We start from the raw sequence: 24,196 nt of genomic DNA, 5'->3' as shown, positions 1-24,196 counted from the left end.
CCACAATAGGACGAAACGGCCGTCCAGTGGATCCAGGTTTTCCAGGTGGTCTAGCTTCAATTGACTCATGGTCTTAACTTTATAAAATTACTAAAATCTCTACAAAACCCCCTTCTGATATTTTTAGTTTGTTTGTTTTTTAATTGGGGAACAAGAATTGGATACAAAAATTGACTTATTTTTCTACTTTAAAGAGCTATATAATAGAAGTTTTTCTATTATCTAGTTTAAACAAAATTGAACGACAGTATAGTGTCGTTCTATTTTTTCTTCATCTCTAAGATAAATTCAAATCTTGGATGAATTTATGTTTGTTAATTTAAGAAAAAAGAATTTATTGTAAAACTTTAAACTTTAAATCTTTGCTAACAAAAAAGATTTAATTTTCACATTATTCAATTCCTTTCGTTTAACTGAGGTAACATTTTCTTAAATATTAAATTAAATTAAGGATTTATTGTAGGTAACTGGTAATTCCATCATTAATTGTAATTTAAATGAAAAGGTTACATTAGTGAGTTTTATACCCCTAAAAATGTTATTTTTATATTTAGACTTCATTTGAATCATATGTTCTCTTTTAAAATAATTACTAAAGTATGCTGTTACATTCATCACATGATTTGAATACCTTTTACCAAAGTAATTATTTTATGTTGTGATGCAAAATTAATCAATAAAAGATGATTTTATTTCCAATGGTTTTGATAAGGGGCATATCAATAACAAGTAGTAGTTGATTTATTATGGTTAAGGTCTATATTGTTTTCGGTAAGTCGTTCCTTTGAATAAATAATTTTTATCTTATAGAAAAACGAGATTGTTTCTAAGGCTCAACTTAAACCATTGTATCCATAGTATAGTGTGGTAAGCGTTATTCGTTTTCTGTTCATTATTCTTAAACATTTGAGCATTTGAAAAATACTCTTTATGAAACATTATTATAGTTAAGTTCATTATTAAAGTACTTGAGCTGTAAGATAAACATATACTAAATATCTAATGGTGTTTACATATCCTTACGTTATGCCAGATCATTTAAAGTAAAATGCTTTCTATTTTAGGCATTAAATTCCAAAACTCATCCTTATACCAAAAATAAGATCCTGACTTTTGTTTGTATTCGTCTTGGTTTTATTTTACACAAATACTATATTTTAAATTCAGTTTTTAATCTCCAATCTAAGGAACGTCGATTTCATTTTTCACTTTTGATACTATTCATCTTTAAGGATAATAATATGAATATATGTTTAAAAAATCCTATCTAAAAATGACATGAACCTTATTAGCGCCAACTTAACTTCAAGAAAATAGAAATCCGATACATTTTAACAATAGGTGAATGCTCTTACGCTGATTATAATTCGTTTGTCAGACAGTGAAGAATAGGAATAGTTGCATATTATAATCTGAGGACAAAGCTGAAAGCAAAAATCAAGTAGACGAATATGTGATTATCAAGCATTCATTTTACCATTTTATTATCATAGACAAGTCAGATGAAATATATGACGCAACCATTTTATTCTGTTTAAGTGTCACTATTATACAGCAGGAGAGTTTTCATTGTATACCTATCTGTTCTGACTATTATACATTATCTAGTTAACTCATTCCAAAATGTCTTAAGTATGGAAAAAACCTATGTTTCTCATCAAGTTGGAAGTATCTAAGCTCTTCTAAACGACTTCGTAGGGGTGTGTTTCTTGACTCTTAATTTGATAACGCATTTATGAGTCATTTTTGTCATTGGAGAAGTACATATTTACGGTCTAGACAGCGTTTTGCTATGATGTCATGTGACCTGAAACACTACTTTTTTAATTTTCAGCCTATACACCAAGTTTGATTTTTTATATCATTGAAGTCTAAGGTGACTAGAGTGTCTTCATGTATTGTTCTTATATCTTTCATTAAGATGATTTTGATAACATCCACGAAATTTACTTCACAAATTATTAATTTACATACCCATGTAATGTCACTGACTCTGAAAAATGATGAGGTACTAAACATGAGTAACATATATTTTCAAGCCAGTTTCGACTCACATAAGAGGTAAGCCTGATGTAGATTGTCCTAACGTAAATAAGTAACGATTACTACACTTTGATCAATATTCTTCAAGTAGATAATAAGCAGAACAGATGTAAATTCCCCATACCTTTATGAAAAATACCACTAAGTTACTCGTGAAGGCCTTCTACTGTTACAAAAGCCTCTTTGTATATATGTTACTAAAATAAGGATTGACTGAATTTCAATAAGACCAAATACATAAAATAAAGTTTTCTGGGCCTTAGAGCTCTTCGTTTAAAAAGTTTTAACAGGTTAGTAGTTGAGTCTCATTACCAAGTGGCCATGTGGTCATGATGTTTGTTTTTAAAGCTTATTCCACAAGCTTTCAGTTTTGCTTCTATCCAGATCATTACTGAGTAGACTCAGAATGTTTCTCCGTAACACAGTGAAAGCAAGATCTAAGAGCGTGAGTAGTTTGAGCAGACACGAACTAATTTATTTCTAGTGAAATGCTGTAAAGACTTGTTTACAAAGTAGCTAAACTTCATCTTCATTTTTCAGTTCTTTAATTTGACCCTTAAAGAACTTTAGAACCTCCTAAACTTCCCACAGTTATTATAGAAAGAACCATTATAACCTAGTTAAGTCAACAATAATTATCTAGAAAGCTCATACGTGCTGAGATATAAAATATACATGTTGTTTCATTGACATCAGGTCTAACAATATCATTAGGTACATGAGTGGTAGGAATGTTTCTTCCATAAATTAGTTCTAAACTGTGTTATTCTTATTACTAAACAAAACATTTAATGGTATGTTAGGTAAACAGATGGAAAATCCACAAAGATCTAATTGAAACTGTGTGTTTTCATGATCCCTTGAATTTTTACATAATAAACAGTCGTTTAATTCAACACACCAAATTTCAAACTGACTTGAGTTTCATGCGATTACCACATTCATTCACGAGATGATGATGACATATCTCAAAATTAACCACACCAAAGCAGTTAGGTCTATTCTTTAGTTTTCTTCCAGATTTTTGGTTTTAATGTTCATCAGCACACACTTTTCTGGTCTGTTTTATCAAACCATACCCTCTATATCTAGTATTTCTCATCGACTTTGCCACTACAATTATTTAAACTTTCTTTCTGTTTCCTTTTATGCTTTCATTTAGTTACCTTGCTGCAGTAGGGTATCCTGAACTAGCTCACATTATGCAAACATCTATATTAATTATAATTTACTTCCAAACTACCATTTGTAATTCCGTAAGGATCAACAGCTGTTATACGGCCAGTCATTACATCATTAAATGATGCTGTAAAAAACAGTAGTAATTTTAATCCTGATTAACTTGCTATATCACTCTAACTTATGACCTAGTTGTACATATGGTTTTTGCCTTTAATAATTTGTTTAACTATGCTCAAAATTATTATTTGGATAAATGGTATTACGACTGAAAGAACATTGTACAACGTTTCCCACTCACTAAACATAAAAATAGCTTTCAGCCCTCATTGAACAAAGAATTATTCATTTAAGACTTAAAAAACCATCCCCATCAAAAAGTTAAATAAAAGTGAAGTTTGTGTTAACGATATGTACATATGTTATTATAATAAATGATCTATCGAAGAAATGCAACACGGTAAATCTTGAAGACTCTACTCTTAAATTACTTTGATGAATCTCTGTCAATGACAATGAGCTACAAAAGCCAAGCAAGAATTTGTACATTAAAGTTTTCAAACATATGGGTGGATATTTAGGTGTACATCAATAAAAGCATGCACATGACTGAGGAAATATCAACGAAAGAATGTTTTAGCACTGCCAGAAAGCACAAAATTTAGTTATTTTGACTGGAAAAGTTTATTCACATGTTTGAGTTGCATCGTTACACATAAAACACATGAACATAAGTTCTTCAAGAAGTAATAATTATTAGCCGGTGAATGTAAAACGAAGTGTAAGAGATAAGACAACGATGAATATCTATGCTGTTTATTATTGCGAATAAGATTCAATATCATGTAATTGTGCACGTGCGTTTTTTTGTTTTGAAATCTGTAGCTATTCTAGCAGCAGTTTCAAATACATCATTGACGCCTTCTTTTTGCTTAGCTGCAAAAGATGCATCACAGCAAATAAAGTTACCTGAACATTCAATATATGCCTGTGCACCTATATTTTTCGCCACGCTCCTTCCCTCGGATTCTGTCACAGGTTTTTGTTTCATCCTTTGAAGTTCTCTTTTTGTTGTTTGATCATTTCTTAAATCTTTTTTGTTTGCAACAAGTATTACAGGGATATTTGGCAAAAAATTCCTGATCTAGGTATAGTAGAGTAAAATTCTAAGCTTTAATACTTCAGGCATCCACTTCGTGCTGATATTGTCCAAACTGTCAGGATTGTCTACACTGAAACAAAGCACGACGACATTTGTGTCAGGATAAGAAAGTGGACGTAATCGGTCATAATCTTCTTGCCCGGCTGTATCCCACAAATTAAGTTCAACCTGTTTCAATTAGTTTGTTAACAAATTATTTACACGCTTATTATTAATCTGCATCTCTGAAACAAAACTTTCGAAAATCGTCGGAACATATAAACTAGGGAATTCTCCTTTGCAAAAAACGGTTAGAAGACACGTTTTTCCGCACGCACCATCTCCGACAACAACAAGTTTTTTTCGAATGACCGATGCCATAAATGATGCTATTAGCCGTTAAAATGTATTATTCACACTTTTAATTTTGGTTTTATTAAAATGTCAAGACAAAAGTTATGATCAACAAGCGAATTCACTGTCAAAATCAGTGAGAGGACTAAAAGTGTTGACTTTAGGCATTGACAAAGGCTGGCGAGGTTTAGTGTTGCATAAAAGGTGATCCAAATGACTTAGATCATTTGATGATGAAGGAAGCTTATTTGAATAAAGCAACGAGGCTTTTTGGTTTGAAGGTGAAATATTAAACGAGTAAAACAATCAAGGCTTTTTGCTAAGAAATTAAAACCAGAGTAAACGTTATTAGGGCTTTTTTCACATATGCTACTCGATCGAATCGTTTTGCTCAATATGGATCAATCATGTTTAACAGTAAATTTCTGAAATTTTCATTGAGTTGTAGGTTTGCCCAGAGACATTTTACTTAGATGTGTTTGGAAGACCGAATAATCTTACTATCAATGAACCTATGTAGTGTAAGGCCAAAACTTGATCTTCAGAAGTGCTGGAAATCGTGTGGAATGGTTATAATTAAATTAACATTTTTCGTTCATTCCACACTCTGTATGGTTATCCAATACTTCTTGCAGGCGAACAGTCCTCTCAGGGACAAGCAATGATCGCTGAACTAGTGGACTGAAATATAATGAAACAATCGTGTTATTAATCAATACCATCAATGACAGCCGACCGCATCCACGATCTGTATTTAAATACATTCACAAAAAGTTTCCGTTCCAGGGCGAAACTTGTGAGATTCCGTGACAAAACATTGTGAGACCAGAATATTCACTGTTCAAATTATAGCCTTAGGTTAAACAAATATATCTGAACACATTTGAATCACAATATTCACAATAACACTTATTGGACAACAAAACACCTTGAGTCTCTACTATGACATACTTCTCAAACTCAAAATTCCAAACGAGGGTCCCGTAAGTGTACATAGCACTCAGCAAGGTTGTCAGCTCTCTTGCCAGGTAATTCTGGCCTAACTAAATACATCTAGTTATGTTGTAAGTGGTTTAAAAATTCCCAAAGCTATTTCTTAATGACTGATGGGTTACGGAGCCTGACTCTCCCGAAAACCTGTAACCTGTGTGACTTAAGTACATGTTATCGGGAGGAAGCAACGAAAGTCCTGGATACAGACAGATAGTTCTTTCTATTGTAGTGGATGTCGAGTCGTGGACGGACTATGATCACCACTACTATTCGATTACGCGTCCAAAAACGACTTGGTTCCCTTGATAGCCCGTAAATCAGAAGGCTTTACTAGTCCAGATCAAGTATATTTATTGGCGATCTCGTGGTATCGAAATAATACCGAGACGTGCCAAAGAGTACAAGCGAATAAGCAGTGCATGAGCAAGCTCGAAACAAACAAGGCGGAGAGCGGAACAAGAAGTGAAACGGATACAGTTAAACAAATACAGTAAAACAATCTCTGGTACAATTGGTTGCAATAATAATAATTGTTTCTGTTATTCCAATCGTGTTCTTATCGAGACTGGCCGGTCACTACAGGAGCCCCCCGCTAGAAAGGGTCTACTCTTTCGATACGTAGCGGTTTCGTTCGTGGGACTGATCGCGAAACGTGCCATTGTAGGACGAAGGCGTTGGCAGAACAGGAAGTGATCGTTGATCCTCGAGTTGCCACCAAAAGTCTTTGACGTAGGACGGTACCAGAAGGAATGTACTGTATTGATTGCTTGGATTAGCATGCTACACCAGAGTGGTTTGTATCCAGAATCTGAAGTTTGCGTTCGTAGAGGTCCGGACCAGAAACGCTGCAGACGTAGGACGAAACCAGATTGAGCCAAGGAACCAGATGCGACCAGGATAACCATGTTCGGGACCAAATGTATACCATACGTATTTGGAGCCAGAGAGGTCGACTGAGTGCGTTGACTAGAGCGTGGGTGATCAGGCCAGCTTTCGCCAAAGTTTACTGAAGTCGACGATACCGGAACAGCGATGGTCGAAGGCGTAGGCTCGGAGTAATGAAAAAAAATGAAAGAAAAAGAGAAAAGTGTAGCATTCGTGTAGTATAGGGTTAGGGTCCTATACTGTATCCGCAGTTGGTTATGAGGTTAGTCGCGAAAGCGTACGGGTAAGCGTACTCGGCGACCAGAACGTGAGACGGTAGTCTCGTTCGAACCCCGTGAGCCTGCAATCTCATCCGCAGTCAAGGGCGGTGTGGTCTGCTGGTCTGGACGTGAGACGGAAGTCTCGTCCGTAGACGGGGCAGATGACACGTGCTGTTGACTGGGACGTGAGAATGAGGTCTCAGGTGCATCTAGCGTGGGATCCGAAGTAGATGTAGCGATCCTGCTAGGAGCTTTGATGGGTCTAGCATTGGGTCTCGGCTTATCAGGTAGGGCACTGTCATCGACGTGTGCTGGCATGAGACGATCAATGCTAACTACTTTGACGCGGCCATGTCGATCAACCTTGAAGGTCTTTTCGCGACGGGAAATCACGTGAAAAGGGCCTTCGTAGGGCTGTTTGCTCAGATTGACCGTAAGTTGTCGTGTACCATAGTTAGGAATGACTGAGTCATCCGCAGCGCGTAGTCGAAGCATCGTAGCTTGAGACTTACTGTTACTGATAGGTACGACAGAAACTTGGGCACCTGTATCCACTAGGTACCTAGCGTTAGTGCGATAATCGTGCACGTAAAATAAACGGTCAAACTGAGGTGAAGGGCCGGTGAGTACGGCCGTATTTACTCACCGGCTCGGGAAGTTCCCGCCTTGTATGAGCAGGGAGCTCGACAATGACGGGCACCGGCCCCGAAAGCAAGGTGAAACCAGCACCAACTCGAACTCGCTTCCGAAACCGCCTTCTGGCGTGGCTTGGAAGATGCCCGCTTGGGGCGAGTCGTTACGGCTTTTCGAGATCGTGACCTGGGTCGGGGGACGTAGGAGGCTGGCACATTTGAGCGGTCTCGGAAACTGAGACGAGTATGGATACATCTGTCCCTATCCCCATGAGCCGAAGGTCGTCTAGCATCGAAATCCATGTTTGAACGGGAAGTAGAGGCAACAATATAGTTGTCTTTGGCACTAGCACGTGCTAGAATTTTGTCTGCTATGAGGACCACCTTGTTCAGTGGGGTGTCCTCGAGCAGGACCGTAAGAGTTGGTTGGATACTAGCTGGTAATGCCTCGAGCCATAACTCTTTGACTATTTCGGAGTCGGTTGTCGAGTTTCCTGCAAGGGATTGCAGGCGCGTGAGGTGGTGGCTCGGCTTAGCATCACCCATAGGGTGACGTGCTAATAGAGTCCTCAATCGTTCCTCTCTTGATGGGAGGAAATGTCGAAGGATGGCATCCTTAAGACGGTCGTAAACGTTCGGAACGTTCGGATTGAGGACAACCTCACGAACAGTGGTTAGGTGATCCCCGGGCAATGATTCCAAAGCATAGGCGTACTTTTGCCTTTGATTGGTTATGCGGCGGATCTCAAATTGAGATTCCAGTGCCGCGAACCAGACTTCTGGATCATGAGGGATGAAAGGAACCGGTCGAAAATTAATAGCCTGTACCTCGGAGTCTATTATACTTATACTATTCTTATCGTTATCCACCATAGTAAGTTGCCAAAATATTATATATTGAAAATATCAATACGAATATATGCAACAGAAGTGGATAGATAAACAGACTCACCGAATTGATCTGGGTTGGAAAAATGGCCAAGTTTGAACTGTGCTCGATGAATTGGGTTACCAGTTGTGGTTCACCAGATGTTGTGCGTGTTCTAAATACGGCTCACCAGTTTGTAGTGAGTGTCGAGTCGTGGACGGACTATGATCACCACTACTATTCGATTACGCGTCCAAAAACGACTTGGTTCCCTTGATAGCCCGTAAATCAGAAGGCTTTACTAGTCCAGATCAAGTATATTTATTGGCGATCTCGTGGTATCGAAATAATACCGAGACGTGCCAAAGAGTACAAGCGAATAAGCAGTGCATGAGCAAGCTCGAAACAAACAAGGCGGAGAGCGGAACAAGAAGTGAAACGGATACAGTTAAACAAATACAGTAAAACAATCTCTGGTACAATTGGTTGCAATAATAATAATTGTTTCTGTTATTCCAATCGTGTTCTTATCGAGACTGGCCGGTCACTACACTATAATGGAATGTCAATAAAATTTTGCCTGCCCCTGACAACAAGATTATGAGTGGAATCAATTTTGAGCAACAGATATACTGAGATGGATATATGAAACAACACTCTTGATCATTGTTGATCAGTGGACACAACGTACTATAACTGGACCAAAGCTATCGATAAGGCCTGTTATACTTGCTTTCTCAGTAATATCAAGCCGATAGATACTAAATTGAAACGTACAGACTGATTTGTATGTGGTGTTTGTATGAATTATTGATTCCTTTATACCTGATGACGGCCTGATTTTGGATTCCACAGGATTGAGATCAGTACATCATACTAATTTACTAATATGGCCATATATTTGTTACTTGTCTCAAACACCTGACCAATTACTTGAGGTCACTGTATGCCAGTTACAACTTGACACATAAGTTCTTTATGCGGAGGTTTCTTTCACCTAGCCTACTGTTATTCGCGTAATTTGTTTAAACTCGTCAATAACTATTTTTGCGAACGTGCCAGAAATATAAACATTTGTTGTCAATGGAGCAAGCGAATGAAGGTTTCCTCATTATACCTGGTAGAGAATATCCGTTTCTATCCGATAAGCAAGTAAATGAATACTTTATCAAATGGTAAATTGTCACATTGATAAACGTCGTCCTATTTTAGGTCTATGAAAGGCAGGTTGAACGTTGCTACATTCACTTTTGACCACATGTTTGTACCATACAAAGCAGATTCATTTTTCACAGTACGTAAAAGATAAATTAGTTCCAAAGAAAAATTAATTAGGGTTTTTTTGATTCACCTTCCGTACAAAATGCACTCACTATCCCCTATACTAAAACGTAAGTAGTTTCACATGACCCTTCAATTCTCCATTATAAATACATGAATATTTTGCCTAGTATTGTTAAAATTAACAGCGTAAGATGTACGCTCACTAACTTGGATGCATTTCGAAAACTTTCAAGTGTGACACATGAGTGCGGAAAAATTAAGACAAGGTTGGACGATGTTTTCGAATCAATCCTTATTTCTGATAAATTAAGAGAGGCAAGTACCAGTTGTTTTTATCAACTTACAGTGTTTGTTACTTGAAGATTCAGATAGTTACTCTATTTTTACCGAAAAAGAGAGAGAAGAGTTTCTTTTTCGCTTGTTCAAACACATTTGTATTGGAGGTGAAATATGTCAGCAAGAAGATGAGATTAAGCCATACATTGATACCGTACGCAAAATCTATCGTGATCTAATATGGTATATTGCTATGTAATTGTAATACTTTGGTTTCAGTGTTCAGAAGAATCCTGATTCAAAAGCAATTGAAATTGTCTCCTATGTTTACGAAGTTCGAGTGTATGTAAGTGAATTACCAGGCTTAATTTTTTAAAATATGCCTTTGAGCGCTCAGTTGACGTTGATTAAGTTACTTTTACACGACTAACATCATGACTTAAAAAAGACAGTCAAGAGTGTTTTCAGTGCATTTATATAAGTTTTTGTCCTCGTCGCATATGTATTTTACTGAAATTTATGAGTCAGTAATACTTTCTTTTCGGGTATTTTTTAATTGCGCACATCAAGATGTTGTTGTTTGAAAGTAAGTTTACTCTTATCCAGATCTTAACATCTTTAAAATCTGCGAATTATTGCGTAACTTTTCACTACTCACGGCATCATATATTAAGGGGACGAGCAGATGGAATTTACAAACGCTAGCTTTTGTTTTCGTGATAGTCCTAACATGCAATAAATTCTTCAGCTACAGTTAAAACCACTACGACGAAATGTGCGTATATAGCATTCAGCTAGTAATCATCAATATGGGACCTGAGACGAGTGTTGTCTTTGACCAGACTGTCAAACTGCGTTTTCAACATAGTAAAAAAGAAATTTTATAAAGTGAGGAGGAGAAAATAGTTTTATTTTTAACCACAACAAACATCGTAGCATAAAAGATCTAGTTTGAAAGTACATAAGAAGATGTAAGATGTAAAGCGTTAATTTATCTAAGGGTTTATAAAAAATTAGATCCTAAATACAACTGTATCATTATGGTTGATTTTCCTTCACATCATCCAACCTTTTTCACAGTTGAATAAAACTATAGCTCAGTTTTGAACTTGTAGGTCCCGATCGTATAGACTTTGCGCATAAAATGTTGATGCAATAGCCATGCAACACAAAATTACATGGTAAACGCATCATACGTACTTTGTAGATAACTCGCATGCCGTTCTCAACATATCACATTAACCTACTAAAATTTGTTGTGTTAGTTCGTTATGGTTACGTTAGGACTTAAATATCATGTAAAATTTCATCACAAGTCTTTTTTAGTTTAAGTTTACTGTTTTGAATTCATGCAATAGGTAGAGACCGAACATCAACGGTACACTGTTGTGATTACAATTAAGTAACAATTTTGTGATTATTCGTAAAGTTTGTAAATACCTACAATTTTTCTGACTATATAGATGCTCTAAAATAGGATGACAAAAATTTTAGAAATTTCTGATACTGATGAAATCAGTTTTATCATTATTTTTAAATTTACAGATTGAACATGATAAGGCAATTCTCTACAATGAGAGAATTTGTATGTGAGGAACACAATTAAGAATGCCTGTAACTCACAAGATACAGGAAGGAGATTCGGGCCACTTTCTATTTGTAATCATTTTTTAATTTATACCTTTACGTAATCACAAGGGCAGTTCCTTGAGTCTATGTTTAAATATTCTGAGTGCTCAGGGCGAATATTTTATGCTGGAAAGTAACTTGAGCATTTGGCCCTCCTTTGGTAACTAGGAACGGAAAAGATAGTATTATAGATCTACAAGTACCTGTTGATGCTTTTGGATTTATATCCATCAGTTTTGCTTGTTTAGTTTGTAATTTTTTGATTTGTTTTATTATGTTGCTTGAATATCTTATCTTTTTTGTAACGTTTCGTCTAATGTGTTTGCTATCTGGTTGTTACTTGAAACGAATACGGTTGTTTAAAGTTTAACGTTTTTGAGAACGAAATATTATCTATCATAAACATGGATTATGTGATGAAAAGCGATCCGATTAATTCACTGATTATGTGTGGCGATTGTTAACTGAAGTTCTTTGTTTAATCACAAATGTTTTTGAAGCTTAAACAAGATGATCTGCTGTGAGCTACATGTTCGACTTCAGTCTGAAATCATGAATAATCAGTCGGAAACGTCTTAACCTGAATAATTTTGTACTTAAGTACATGTACTATTCACTGATATGTATGACAGCAGTAGCATTTTTAATAGGGTTTCATTCCTGTTGTTTACTAACATTCCGCTTGTTCCCACTTGTTATTCGTATTTCTTTAAAGGATGAACAAAATAACATGGTGTTTCCTTCGAGCGAAGAACATTTGAATACGTTCGCTTATGTAATTGTGGATCCTTTAAAAAGAAACGTGATCATTTTTTATCACATTTTTGGATGTGGGGAATTTTCATGATGTAATATAGAATAATGTGTCAAAATAAACGTTTTTTAAGCTGAGTTTGTTTTTTAAACTCCTAATGCCGTTAAAATAAAATGAATTCACTTCAATCTGTATGACATGTTTTTATTGCTTAGATAAAAATTCACGTATTTGTGTTTATTACTTTGTTATTGTCATTGGAGTTGAGGAGTTCATTATTTACTAGTATGATATACTGGCTTTTTGGAGATACGTGAGAATAGGTATTTTTTAGGTTTCTTAGTTGGTAAAGCATTCCTACATCCAGCTAAAATTGACAATAAAAATATCGGATAAGTTCTTTATTATGTTAGTTTATCCACCTAACTAATTGGCTTTAATAGACTCCGAAAGCTTCTATCAGATTTTATTCATTAATAATTTATAGTTGGTTATTTGCATTTAGGCAGCAGTTAATCTATCAGTTTCGGTAAAATCGATAATTTGTCTTGCATGAACAGAAACTTTGTAGCGCTATCAGTTAATTAATTCAATATTATAAGTTTCATTCTCATTTAACTTGCAGGGTGAAAAGAAATAAGAGGAAAGTCTTTAGGTTTGACCATTTGGGGTTTGTGCATTTATAACCTAGCTAAGAATTTTCAAGTAGCCTTTTGTAGGAGTTACTTCTGTCCGAATTTAGGTCATAAATCAAAGCTATTAGATCGTCGGTCATATAGTAGCATTAAAGAAAATATAAAATGTTAGGCATCATACAAGTGGATCTGTAGGTAAACTATATTTAGAGAGATTTGCAACATCTTATACAACATTGTTATCATTATTACACATTTGAGACTGTTGAATTTTATAAAATGAATTATACTACTTCATACCGAAAAAGTAGTAATATGAGTCAAATAATATAGTCAATCAGTTATAAAGATTCATTTGATGTAATGGTACTGATTAAGTGTAATTTTAGATTGTTGAATCTTTAGTAGCTTTCTTGAATAGCATATGCTGCTTTCCAAAATGTATATTCATTAATAACTAATTACTTATTTGAGAACTTTTTTACGTTTCCGACCGAATATCAAAATTCATAAATGCATTACTTAGTGAGTTAACTAACCTCTAGAAGTTATTTGATATTCAGAATATTGGTAACCTATAAAGAAAATTCTTTTCTGGAGTCTTTTCTACAAATGTGAGTTATAAATACAATAAATCAAAAAAATTCGAAATTCAACTGATTTTTATATCTAGGGAAAATAATTAAGGCAACCTTATGCGTTTAAGAAAACTGAGGAGTTTTAATGACGTGTATTGGCACAAGTGGAAGATTCTCATTTTCAGTCAAGTAGGTTATTTAAATAATGAGGAGAATGAATGTTCTGTTGATATAAACTTTCAGAGGTTTTAGCGGTTTACTATTTGTTTCAATCTCTGACCAATAAGAAGTAAGATTAATTTTTCTTCGATAAACATGACACTTGTTTATTTCCAAGTTCAAAAACAGAATTCAGTAATTAAATAACAGAGATATCTTGCTATATATCATTATCAATAAACATTATCACTGCTTTTAATTATTGTTTGATATTGTTTTAATTGATTTACTTATGTTGGTTTCAGTATTTCTAGAGTTGGTTATAACAGTAATTGGCCGTAATGTTAGTGCTTGAAAAGATCTTAAAATGAACTAAGTGAAGTAGCCACAACACTTCATAAATTCACCCTTAGTTGTTGAATTTGTTTGATGATGATGATGATGAAGTGAATCAAAAATATACTCCTTAAACATCAGAATGTTTGTGACTCGATAACACATTACTTGACCGTAAATGAAACTGAAAAGAAATTTCCATGTTATTTCAGTTGTTTCACAATTATTTATTTCCTGTCTTAGGAAGTCTGCTGATGGCATTTCAGGTATTTGCTTTCACCAAATTTCTATTCCGTTTTAATGAGAATTACCTTGAAACTGATAACCTGAAAAGTATCATCAATAGAACAGTGAAATTTATATTATTACAATCAATAAATCAGATAATTTAACACTTTGTTCTTATTCTCCTTTTATTATTGTGATAACAAACTTCTTTTTAATGTTCTTTTAAATTATGTTGGAAAAATAGAATAAATTTCACTTACTGTTGTCTTAAGTTGAATAATTTTCCTATTCAGATTAATTGTTACAACTAAATCAAATGATAATTATAAAACTTCTATCTATCTATCTACCTATTTATCTACCTATCTGTCTATCTATCTATCTATTCATCTACCTACCTACCTACTCATCTATCTATCCATCACTCTAAGTATCTACCTATCTATTCATCTACGTACCTACCTACTCATCTATCTATCTATCTATCTATCCATCCATCTATCAAACTATCTATCTATCCATCTATCAATCTATTTATCTATCAATCTATCTATCTACCTATCTATGTATCTACCAATCCATCTACGTACCTACCTACTCATCTATCTATCTATCTATCTATCTACCCATCTATCTATCTATGTATCTACCTATCCATCTATCTAACTATATATATATATATATACGAGAGTACCATTATAATGATTTCTTTGATATGATTTCATATTTTTATTGTTTTACAATAGTTTTATTAACCAGAAAGAAATAACTAATCTGCTTAAATGTTAATCTAATATGTAAAGATTTGAATATATGGTAGTATGAATAGAACAAATGCAAATTCAAAGCAAATTATCATTACAGTCAATTGGTAAATTGTGAATCATATAATAAATGTACGAATAAATATAAATAAATAATGCTTATGAAAATTGTTGAGTTTTTGTAAGATATTTCCATCAACTAGAAAATATGAACAGTGCATTAACATTGCTTCAACAGAGACTAAGTTCGAAAAATTCATATATTAGAGAAAGCACAGAACCTGTGAAACATTACTTTACTACACATCCATTCACATTTTTAAATCTTAACATTTTCTAATATAGACCATTGAAATTATTGGTGTAAACTATGTTTTACCCTTGTGATGATTGTATTTTACAAGTTATGACTTCTTACCAAAAATTCAGGAATCGGTCTCAAAGCGTGGTTATTATCTAGATAAGGTGGTTTATAGAGGTTGTCTAATTTGACTTTTGTTTTTATCGTTATAGGAGTATTTTAAATTAGGGCGAAACATTCGTTCAGCGCCTTCTTGTTTTCGATGCTTATCTAGCTGTTTTCAGTTTCTAAATTTAGTTCCAATGTAAGTCAATAGATAAGTTAGGTGAAAGCAAGGAAATATGTCAAAATGAGAGTGTTTAATTAAAGAAGATAGGGTATAACATACCACCAAATAACTGGGACCTTTCTCCAAATAAGTTTCTACAAATCATCGTTACTTCCATATTCAGATCCAGACAATTTTATATTGAGTTTTTACAATAGTTTGAATTAAATCAAGAAATAACGAACAATAACTGACCGAAAACTGTTTTCATAATGAAGAGTTTATTACCAGGTAGTATGTATATGATAAGTATACATCCCATAAGTATACATCTCATCTTTTTCATTTATAAAACTAATCGACTTAAGAGGGCCTTAATTAAGTATTTTCTTCCAACAAGTCACAAGTTTTCATTTCAATTTATATTCATTAGCATAAATGGATGATAACACTAACCCTATAGTTAGTAAGTCATGTACACAAATGAGGAAAAGCATATGTAGTTGGCAATGTAAGCAAATTTTCATTGTATATAAATTAATATGTAAACCAATGTACATGATCTCTCATATTTATGCGACATCTTATTGAAAAACAAACAATGTCATCATTCTTTAAAGCTTTCCATAATTTATTGTGAAAAAGAAAGTTAGAATTTAATATAAACAGTTATTGTAATTAAAATGCATCTTGCTTTTTGATTTTATTTTTAATCATTAAGTGGTTTTCTTAATTCATTTAAAAAAATACCGTGCTACTAACTCACTTGATTTAGTTTAAGTAGGATTAGTAGGTATTTATAAGAAAAACATATTATATCTTCAGAAGGGGGTTTTGTGGAGATCTTAGTAACCTTTTTATATAGTTGAAATTATGAATCAATTGAAGTTAGACCGCCATGGAAAACCTGTAAGCACTGGACGGCCGTTTCGTCCTGTTGTAGGACTCTTCAGCAGAGTGAATCCACGATCCCACCTCGTGAGAGTCGAGCGCGCGAGCGTTTAACCCAAGGAACCACTGAGCCGGCATCCAACGGTGTTAATGTCTAACTTCAACCAAACCACAAAATTGAGCAACCTTTCACCAATTCCTTCAGTGAGTTGATGTCTCCCAACAGACCTGGTTGAATTCCACTAATTACTGCTTCTCGGTAGAACTCCAGGAAATATCTCTTGGAGCCAGCCACTAGTGAGCGTATGAGGAGTCGCACAACAGGACGAAATGGCCGTCCAGTGCTTCCAGGTTTTCCATGGTGGTCTAGCTTCAATTGACTCATGATCTCAACTATATAAAAAATATTATATCCTGTTAAGAAGTCTAATATCTTAACTTTTCATACTGATGTTGATGAATTTCCAAATTTTATCAAAAAAGAATAAGTATAAACCTTAAATCACTTGGAATGATAACCGGAAGTTATGTAAATTCTAAGTGATTCCAAGTTAAATCAATATTCTTTCGGTGTTTAAAATAGAAATTTACAAGAAGATATTTCCTTGAAAAAGCTTGGACCAGATTTCTAGGCGAAACGTTGGATTTACTTCAAATTCATTCGCTGAGATTTTACAAATATATTATTCCTATTTAGTGTCTTACATCAAATCGGCGCTTAAATACTGTGAAACTATTAGCTCTAATTTAGACGAAAGCTGTTATACTACATAAAGATTTCTTTGACACTTTTTATTCTTATATAGTTGAGATCATGAGTCAATTGAATCTAGATCACCATGAAAAATCTGGAAGCACTGGATGGATGTATGCACACTATTGAGGAGTCGATAAAATGTTTGAATGAGTGATTTATATAAATATGATAAATAGATCTGTAGATCAGTTTACTACACTGAATAAGATGAAATTCATTTCAGTAATATTTAGTTCACAATAAAAAAATGGCTATTATTTAATTACCATTTATCCTAAGACATCTTTGATAAGAACTGAATTAAACATCAAAATATAACGGAACACTTCAATGCATAAAGAAAACAACGTAAAATTTACTAGAATATTGTTTACTATCAATGTTACTGAATAAATTTGCTGTTGTAAGAATTTATAAATCTGTTGAATATTCAATCCATACATATCATATAATTCTATAAAATTCACTTAGTATTGTTTGTTTGAATCTTCCCATTGATGTTTAGGACTGCAACTGGTCAGTCTCTTATTGGAATATGTGCATACTGTGCGTATTGTCTCGATATAGCCTTAATTCACAAGCATTATAAGCAAAGATTGACAAAACGTGCGTCCTGGATTTCACTGCTAGCCACTATCCATCTTTGCTTATAATTCTATAAAATATTTACAAAAATCTGATCTCGAACTAGAAATGTTGTTAGAATACTTTAAAAGAAATATAATCAACAGCAATTGGAAGATATGCTTATTATCATATAGAGTTGCTCAGTTACATTAGAAGAGTTTTAAAGACAAATATTATCATATCAAAAAGTAACACAATAAATGTGAGTACTTATTTAATGGATTGTTATTTTATTTGTCAAAAAAAGTGATCCACCATGAGAACAGTATTTTTCTGTTTCTTCAATAAAATACTTACTACATATCATAAAAAAATTACATATTATCCTTAAAATACTGAGAAATGTAATTTTATGAACATTTTATGAACATTGCAAAAGAAAGTTTTTGAGGTCGAATGATAATATAACAGTTTGAAGCGAAAGGTACTGGGTTCGAGTCCCGGGGTCAACATCAACTCTGAGATGCAGGTACACCCAGCCGACGAGTTCCAAATAGGACGAAACGTGCGTCCTGGATTCCACTGCTAGCCACTATCCATCTTTGCTTATAATGCTTGTGAATTAAGGCTATATTGAGGCAATATGCACAGTATGCACATATTCCAATAAGAGACTGACCAGTTGCAGTCCTAAACATCAATGGGAAGATTCAAACAAACAATACTAAGTAAATTCTAACAGTTGCTTTGTTTTGTTTTCTTTTATCTCTCGAAAAAAATATTCCAATCAATAAATTCTTAAAGTTGATACTTATTTTAGATCAAATCATATTGTTTCTTAATCTTCAGTTACAATTTAAAATATTTCTATTTGGACTCTATAATTTGTCCAAGTAAAAATCAATTACTATACATATTTTATTCATTGGAAACATGTTTTTGGTTATATTATGTGAGTGCGTTCTTGCCCAGATGATATATATGAACGTGATAATTCCAGCTAATCAGAGAGGAGTGAATTATCGATCAGAGCAATCATACACAAAACACTATATGAGTAGTCATGAGTACTTATATACCAATCAAACTGACCACATCGTACGATAAAATAGAAAGTAGCATTTGTACGAGATTTGGCCAAATGTGGCTGTGAATATGGAGAACAGTAATTAACAGACTGGGTATAACTCAAGAATGGTAAATTGTATAATAATAGTTCATAGGTCAAAACAAAGCTTAAAATAAAAGGAACATGAATATGAATAGTATAGTTGGTTAACAATTATACAATAAGAAATATACATATCATATTGGTCCATAAATAGTCCTCAAAGTTACCATTCATAAATCATTTCGGGATATAATATTTTTATATCACTATTTGATTATACTACAAATTAGAACAAAGCATATTATAAATTGTGCATATTTCATACTTTAGACTTGTATATAGTGTTTGGAGAAGATGAGTGAATTAGTATACATGTACAAACTTTTAGAGTAACAAAATGAAGATAAGAGTTAAAAATAATTTGAGAGAAAGTAATAGGTGAGCTATTCTAGATTTATTTAAGTTTCGTCATTACATGCTAACAAAAAATTAAATTAAAGGGATTAATTTGTCTGCATATCAGTCAATGTTTAAACAAGAATATATATGTGTGTAAACTTTAGTATTTCTGTTAAGACATGTGAGTGAGAGATACTGAAGGCATAGATGCAATTTGTAAAATATCAACCAAGTTCTTCATTATTGTAAAATGGATGGAATAATGCTAGCGATGGAATCCAGGATGCCCGTTTCTTCTTATCTGCGACTTGTTAGTTGGATGCAACTGGATCTCAGAGTTGGTGTATAGGTAGGAACATATCATAAATTTTATTCCATCTTTTTGAAAATATTTAAACGTTTTCTAAAATTATTAGTCTAGTTGAAATTCAATATTATTTCCTTGAGCTAATCAAGTGATTTAGGGTCAATGTACAATTTACTAAACCAAAAACATTCAGCAGATGAGTCCCAAATAGGAGGAAATATGCGTCCTCGATTCCACTGCTATTCACCATCCATCTTTGTTTATAGACCCAAAACAGTTTAAAAAATGCATTTTAATTATATTAAGCTAATGTTTAATATCTATTTTTTGATCGAATTCTTACTTATAAGTTTAGTGACAATTAACATGAAATTAATTTTAAAACTCCACTTTAACATTAGTATACTATACGTTCAAAAAGATATTTGTCAATGACATTAAGTATTAACGAAATCTATGCATATGATGTAAATTCATATCAGCTTTCAGCTGAAGAGGTAATTAGAAAAAGAGGTTGGAAGTGAATAGGACATACATTGAGGAAATCACCAAACTGCATTACGAGTTAAGCCTTAACTTGAAATCCTGAAGGTAAACAGAAAAGAGGAAGACCAAAGAACACAATACGCCAGGAAAAAGAAACAAATATGAAAAGGATGAATGTTAACTGGAAAGAACTGGAAAGGATTGCCCAGGACAAGGTTGCATGGAGAGTGTTGGTGGGTAGCTTATGCGTAAGTAAGTAAAATGTATATTCATCTAGTATGTTTATTCTAATAAATTAGAAGATTTAATTCAAATGTTTATTTGTAAAAATAATAAATTATTTAATTTGTAAAATTAAAAAAAACATTTTCGTTAATTAATTGTAATTCATCATTTTATGGTTTAATTACTAAGCCCTTTTTTTTCTTAAAAAAAATGAAACTATTTACATAGAGTTTTATTTAAAAAAACCTTTATATTTAAACTAAAAATATTTTTTTTAATTTTAAAGAAAAAAATTATGAGTAGAAAGGATGTTTAAATTCACTTAGTATTGTTTGTTTGAATCTTCCCATTGATGTTTACGACTGCGACTGGTCAGTCTTTAATTGGCATATGTGCATACTGTGCGTAATGACCCCAATATAGCCTTAATCCATTGTTGCTTATTGAAATGAAGTGTTTATAAAAATTTGTTTGTTTATATTGAATAAAAATTTAATTGTTTTAATCATATAATTTATTTAATAAATAATCATTAGAAGGGGTTTTTGTGGAGATTTAGTATTTTCATAGTTGAAATCATGAGTTAATTGAAGCTAGATCACCATGGAAAATCTGGAAACACTGGATAGCTATTTCGTCCTATTGTGGGACTCCTCAGAAGTGCTCATCCACGATCCCACCTCGCGAGATTCGAACCCAGGACCTACTAGTCTCGCGCCAGAGCACTTAACCGATAGACCACTGAGCCGGCATCCAACGGTGTTAATGTCTAACCTCAACCAACCCACAAAATTGAGCAACCGTTCACCACAATAGGACGAAACGGCCGTCCAGTGTTTTCAGGTTTTCCATGGTGGTCTAACTTCAAGTGACTCATGATTTCAACAACGAAAATAATCACTAATTGTATAGTTTTTTAATCTAATCTTTATTGAAATTATTGAAATTAATTATAATAAAATATAAGTGAACTCTTTATAATTGAAATATTTACTATAATAAAACTCATAATAAAAAATTCATATTATTAATTAGCTTATAATAAATTTTAGTAGTTGAGATCATGAGTCAATTGTAGCTAGACCACCACGGCAAACCTGGAATCACTGGACGGCCGTTTTGTCCTTTTGTGGGACTCCATGGTGGTCTAACTTTAATTGATTCATAATCTCAACTATTCAAATTACTATAATATCCACCCCCCACAAAACCCCTAAATTGTCTATTAATTAAGTTATTATGAAAAGTTTCAATAAACTTTTTTTATTTTTATTAAACTCGATAGATGCAAATGTTTACAAATTTATTGAAAGTAAATAAAAAACTATTGGATAATCAGAAGTAAATAGGTTTTGTTTCCACGTTTAATTTGGCTTGATTTAGTTTTTTGAATATTGTCCATGATTTCATAATAAAATTTGAATATTTTCAAATAAGAAGGAATGAAAAGATTTATGCGGAGTAAAACATTATAAATCTTATAAGCAAAAATACATAGTGGCTAGCAGTGAAATCCATGACGCGCGTTTCATCCTATTCGTGACGCGCCAGCTAGATTTACCTGCATCTCAGAGTTGATGTTCATTCTGGGACTCAAACCCAACACCTTTCGCTTCAAACGCCATCGCTTTATCCACTCAGGACGAAACGTGCGTCCTGGATTCCACTGCTAGCCACTATGTATTTTTGCTTATAATGCTTGTGAATTAAGGCTATATTGAGGCAATATGCACAGTATGCACATATTCCAATAAGAGACTGACCAGTTGCAGTCCTAAACATCAATGGGAAGATTCAAACAAACAATACTAAGTGCATTCAATTCTTATGTTTGTATTATATCTTTTAATTGATGTTCCATTAAAATGAAATATGTAGTGTTGAAAATTTTTTTTAGATTATTTGTATAAGGAATCTTCAAGGTAATTTCAAATAATTTAAATTAAACAACAGTTAGATGTTTATATAGGCACATTGATCAAAACATTTTGTCAGAGTAATTTCTATAATTAAAATATTGTTTCCTCAGTATAGAATAAAATTTTCGAATTTAATGATATAACCATAAACTCACCATATCACGAGCATGATGGGAGGGTCAACAGCTGTTAGGTTTGTTTTTTTTTGGAATGTATTCAATGCCAAATCGATAATAGAAAAGAGTTACACATAGATAAGGATAATTTAACGTTTTAATTTAAAAAAAAAATTTACTTCATTAATTTTTGTTATTTTTTGAGAATAAAAATTTTCTAAATAGGGAAAAGTTAAATTGCTAATTGGCGTGATAACTTTATTGTGTATTACATAACACAGATATATTTTCAATAAACTGTAATGGCAGTAATTTGTTTTCATAACATAAACTATTAATCGTTGTTTTTAGTAACGTTCATTAATCTCAAGTGAAAAATTAATTTCTGAACAAAAAAGAAAGAAACAAATGTGAGTAGGATAGAAATAATAATTTAAATATATATTTCTAGTGCATTTGGAAAATGATAAGAAGTTATTTAAGAAAATGTGTTCACTGATAGACTTGTAAGGGTTCAATTCGACGCTGTGTTAGGAGTTTGAGTGTACTACACTGTAGAATCTGAGACTATAACTGCACAAAAATTAGAGATACCGGCTGATGTGTGGGCGAAAATAATAATGATTGGTTGTTTTGCTAAGTTATATGTGTTATATATTCTCCTATTCTTATTATTATTATTGATTAACTGTTCCTTGTTGTTGGATTGTGTCGGATTTTGGTGTGGAAATATATTGACGTTCTAGTCAGGTTAATCTCGTGTTCTTGATCTGAGTTGTGTTGAAGTCCTGTAGAATAGACATTGCGTGGGAATCTAGTGTAGATATTCGTCTAAAGTAAATTAACGTCCCGCATACGTGTAAAAAGTAAAAGGACTGTTTTAACAAGAAACCATAGAGCTATAATAACTATTCTACTTTTGTAACACCGATTGATGTCGCTTTACTTTTGAAATATGGAAATTTTACAGATAGTATATAAAAAAGAACACTGAGTTACAGACTAGTCCATATATTATAAATATTAATGTTAATGAAAGTGATATTTTTGACGAGCTGCTGCTGTTTCGAATAGAATGTAAGTTGAACTAGATATTTCAGGCACAAATCTTAATATTGATTCGACGGATCTCGTTTAGCTTGTTGAGTTATAACTTTGTTTTCATACAAATAACATCTCTTATTAATCATTTTTAACTGGAGTTTTTAAACAGAAATAAAGAGATACAAGTGTATTTAATTTTTAATCATAAATGCATAAAATCCCAAATAAATACAAGTTGCCAAATATAGTATATGGCAAGCTGACTTTCTACTGATGTTTTCAGGTGTTATTTGTAAATAAATAGGGTTGATATAAAAAGATACAATACAAATTATGAAAGCTCATTAAGAGGACACTAGCAAATAGAAAATTTATCAGTTTGTTAAACGGTCTTTTACCAGAACGAAATCAGAACATTGTTCTTTTACTAAAGAATTTAGGTCGACAAAGTGTCAAACATTTGTATATTTTAAGTAGGTAAAGAACGCTTTCAGGGCTGGTTTATAAAAATATTCATAAATTTAGTTATCAGAAAATATTATGTCTCGATAATGCATTGCATTGAATTTAATGTTGTCTATAAGAATTCAACGAAACACTTTCTGATGTCCGGCATTTCAGATGTAGTTTTTGTCCAATAAAATTTGCTAAATTTATGTCATTGTTTTAGTTTCGTTCATTGAAATTATTGTTTACAGTGTTTTTTTGAAAACAGCATTAATTGGTCAAGTATTCAACTTTAAGCTTTTCAGTGAATAAAGTTGAATAACTTTGAAAAATATATAAACGAACCGAACAAGCTAGTTT

General features: G+C 33.0%; 2 protein-coding genes across 2 annotated transcripts; one reads left to right on the top strand and one right to left on the bottom strand.

Moving 5' to 3' along the window:
• Positions 1-3,702: 3,702 nt before the first annotated feature.
• Positions 3,703-4,980, bottom strand: Smp_104110 (putative rho GTPase). Its single transcript, XM_018793879.1, has 4 exons — positions 4,586-4,980; positions 4,403-4,552; positions 4,192-4,366; positions 3,703-4,158 (listed from the first exon to the last, which is right to left on the bottom strand). Exons 1-4 carry the CDS (start codon positions 4,742-4,744, stop codon positions 4,064-4,066), a joined length of 579 nt encoding a protein of 192 aa, XP_018648347.1. The 5' UTR covers positions 4,745-4,980; the 3' UTR covers positions 3,703-4,063.
• Positions 4,981-9,438: 4,458 nt separating this feature from the next.
• On the top strand, positions 9,439-10,291 carry Smp_104120 (hypothetical protein; the record flags this gene model as incomplete). Its single annotated transcript, XM_018793878.1, has 3 exons — positions 9,439-9,507; positions 9,986-10,158; positions 10,195-10,291. The coding sequence occupies 3 exons, from the start codon at positions 9,439-9,441 to the stop codon at positions 10,289-10,291; spliced, it is 339 nt and encodes a 112-aa protein (XP_018648346.1).
• Between the last annotated feature and the right edge of the window lie 13,905 nt (positions 10,292-24,196).

The sequence above is a fragment of the Schistosoma mansoni genome, chromosome 1 (genome assembly GCF_000237925.1).
Source record: "Schistosoma mansoni strain Puerto Rico chromosome 1, complete genome".
NCBI lineage: Eukaryota > Metazoa > Platyhelminthes > Trematoda > Strigeidida > Schistosomatidae > Schistosoma > Schistosoma mansoni.
Note: the sequence above shows the minus strand (reverse complement) of the source record. Positions and strands in the feature narration are given on the sequence as shown.

Excerpts from the sequence above, each read along its gene's own strand:
- Smp_104110 (XM_018793879.1), bottom strand. The coding sequence starts at position 4,744 with ATGGCATCGGTCATTCGAAAAAAACTTGTTGTTGTCGGAGATGGTGCG. Across the intron at positions 4,367-4,402 it reads GCACGAAGTGGATGCCTGAA|ATCAGGAATTTTTTGCCAAA; the intron begins GTATTAAAGCTT and ends TACTATACCTAG. Across the intron at positions 4,159-4,191 it reads GGCATATATTGAATGTTCAG|CTAAGCAAAAAGAAGGCGTC; the intron begins GTAACTTTATTT and ends CATCTTTTGCAG.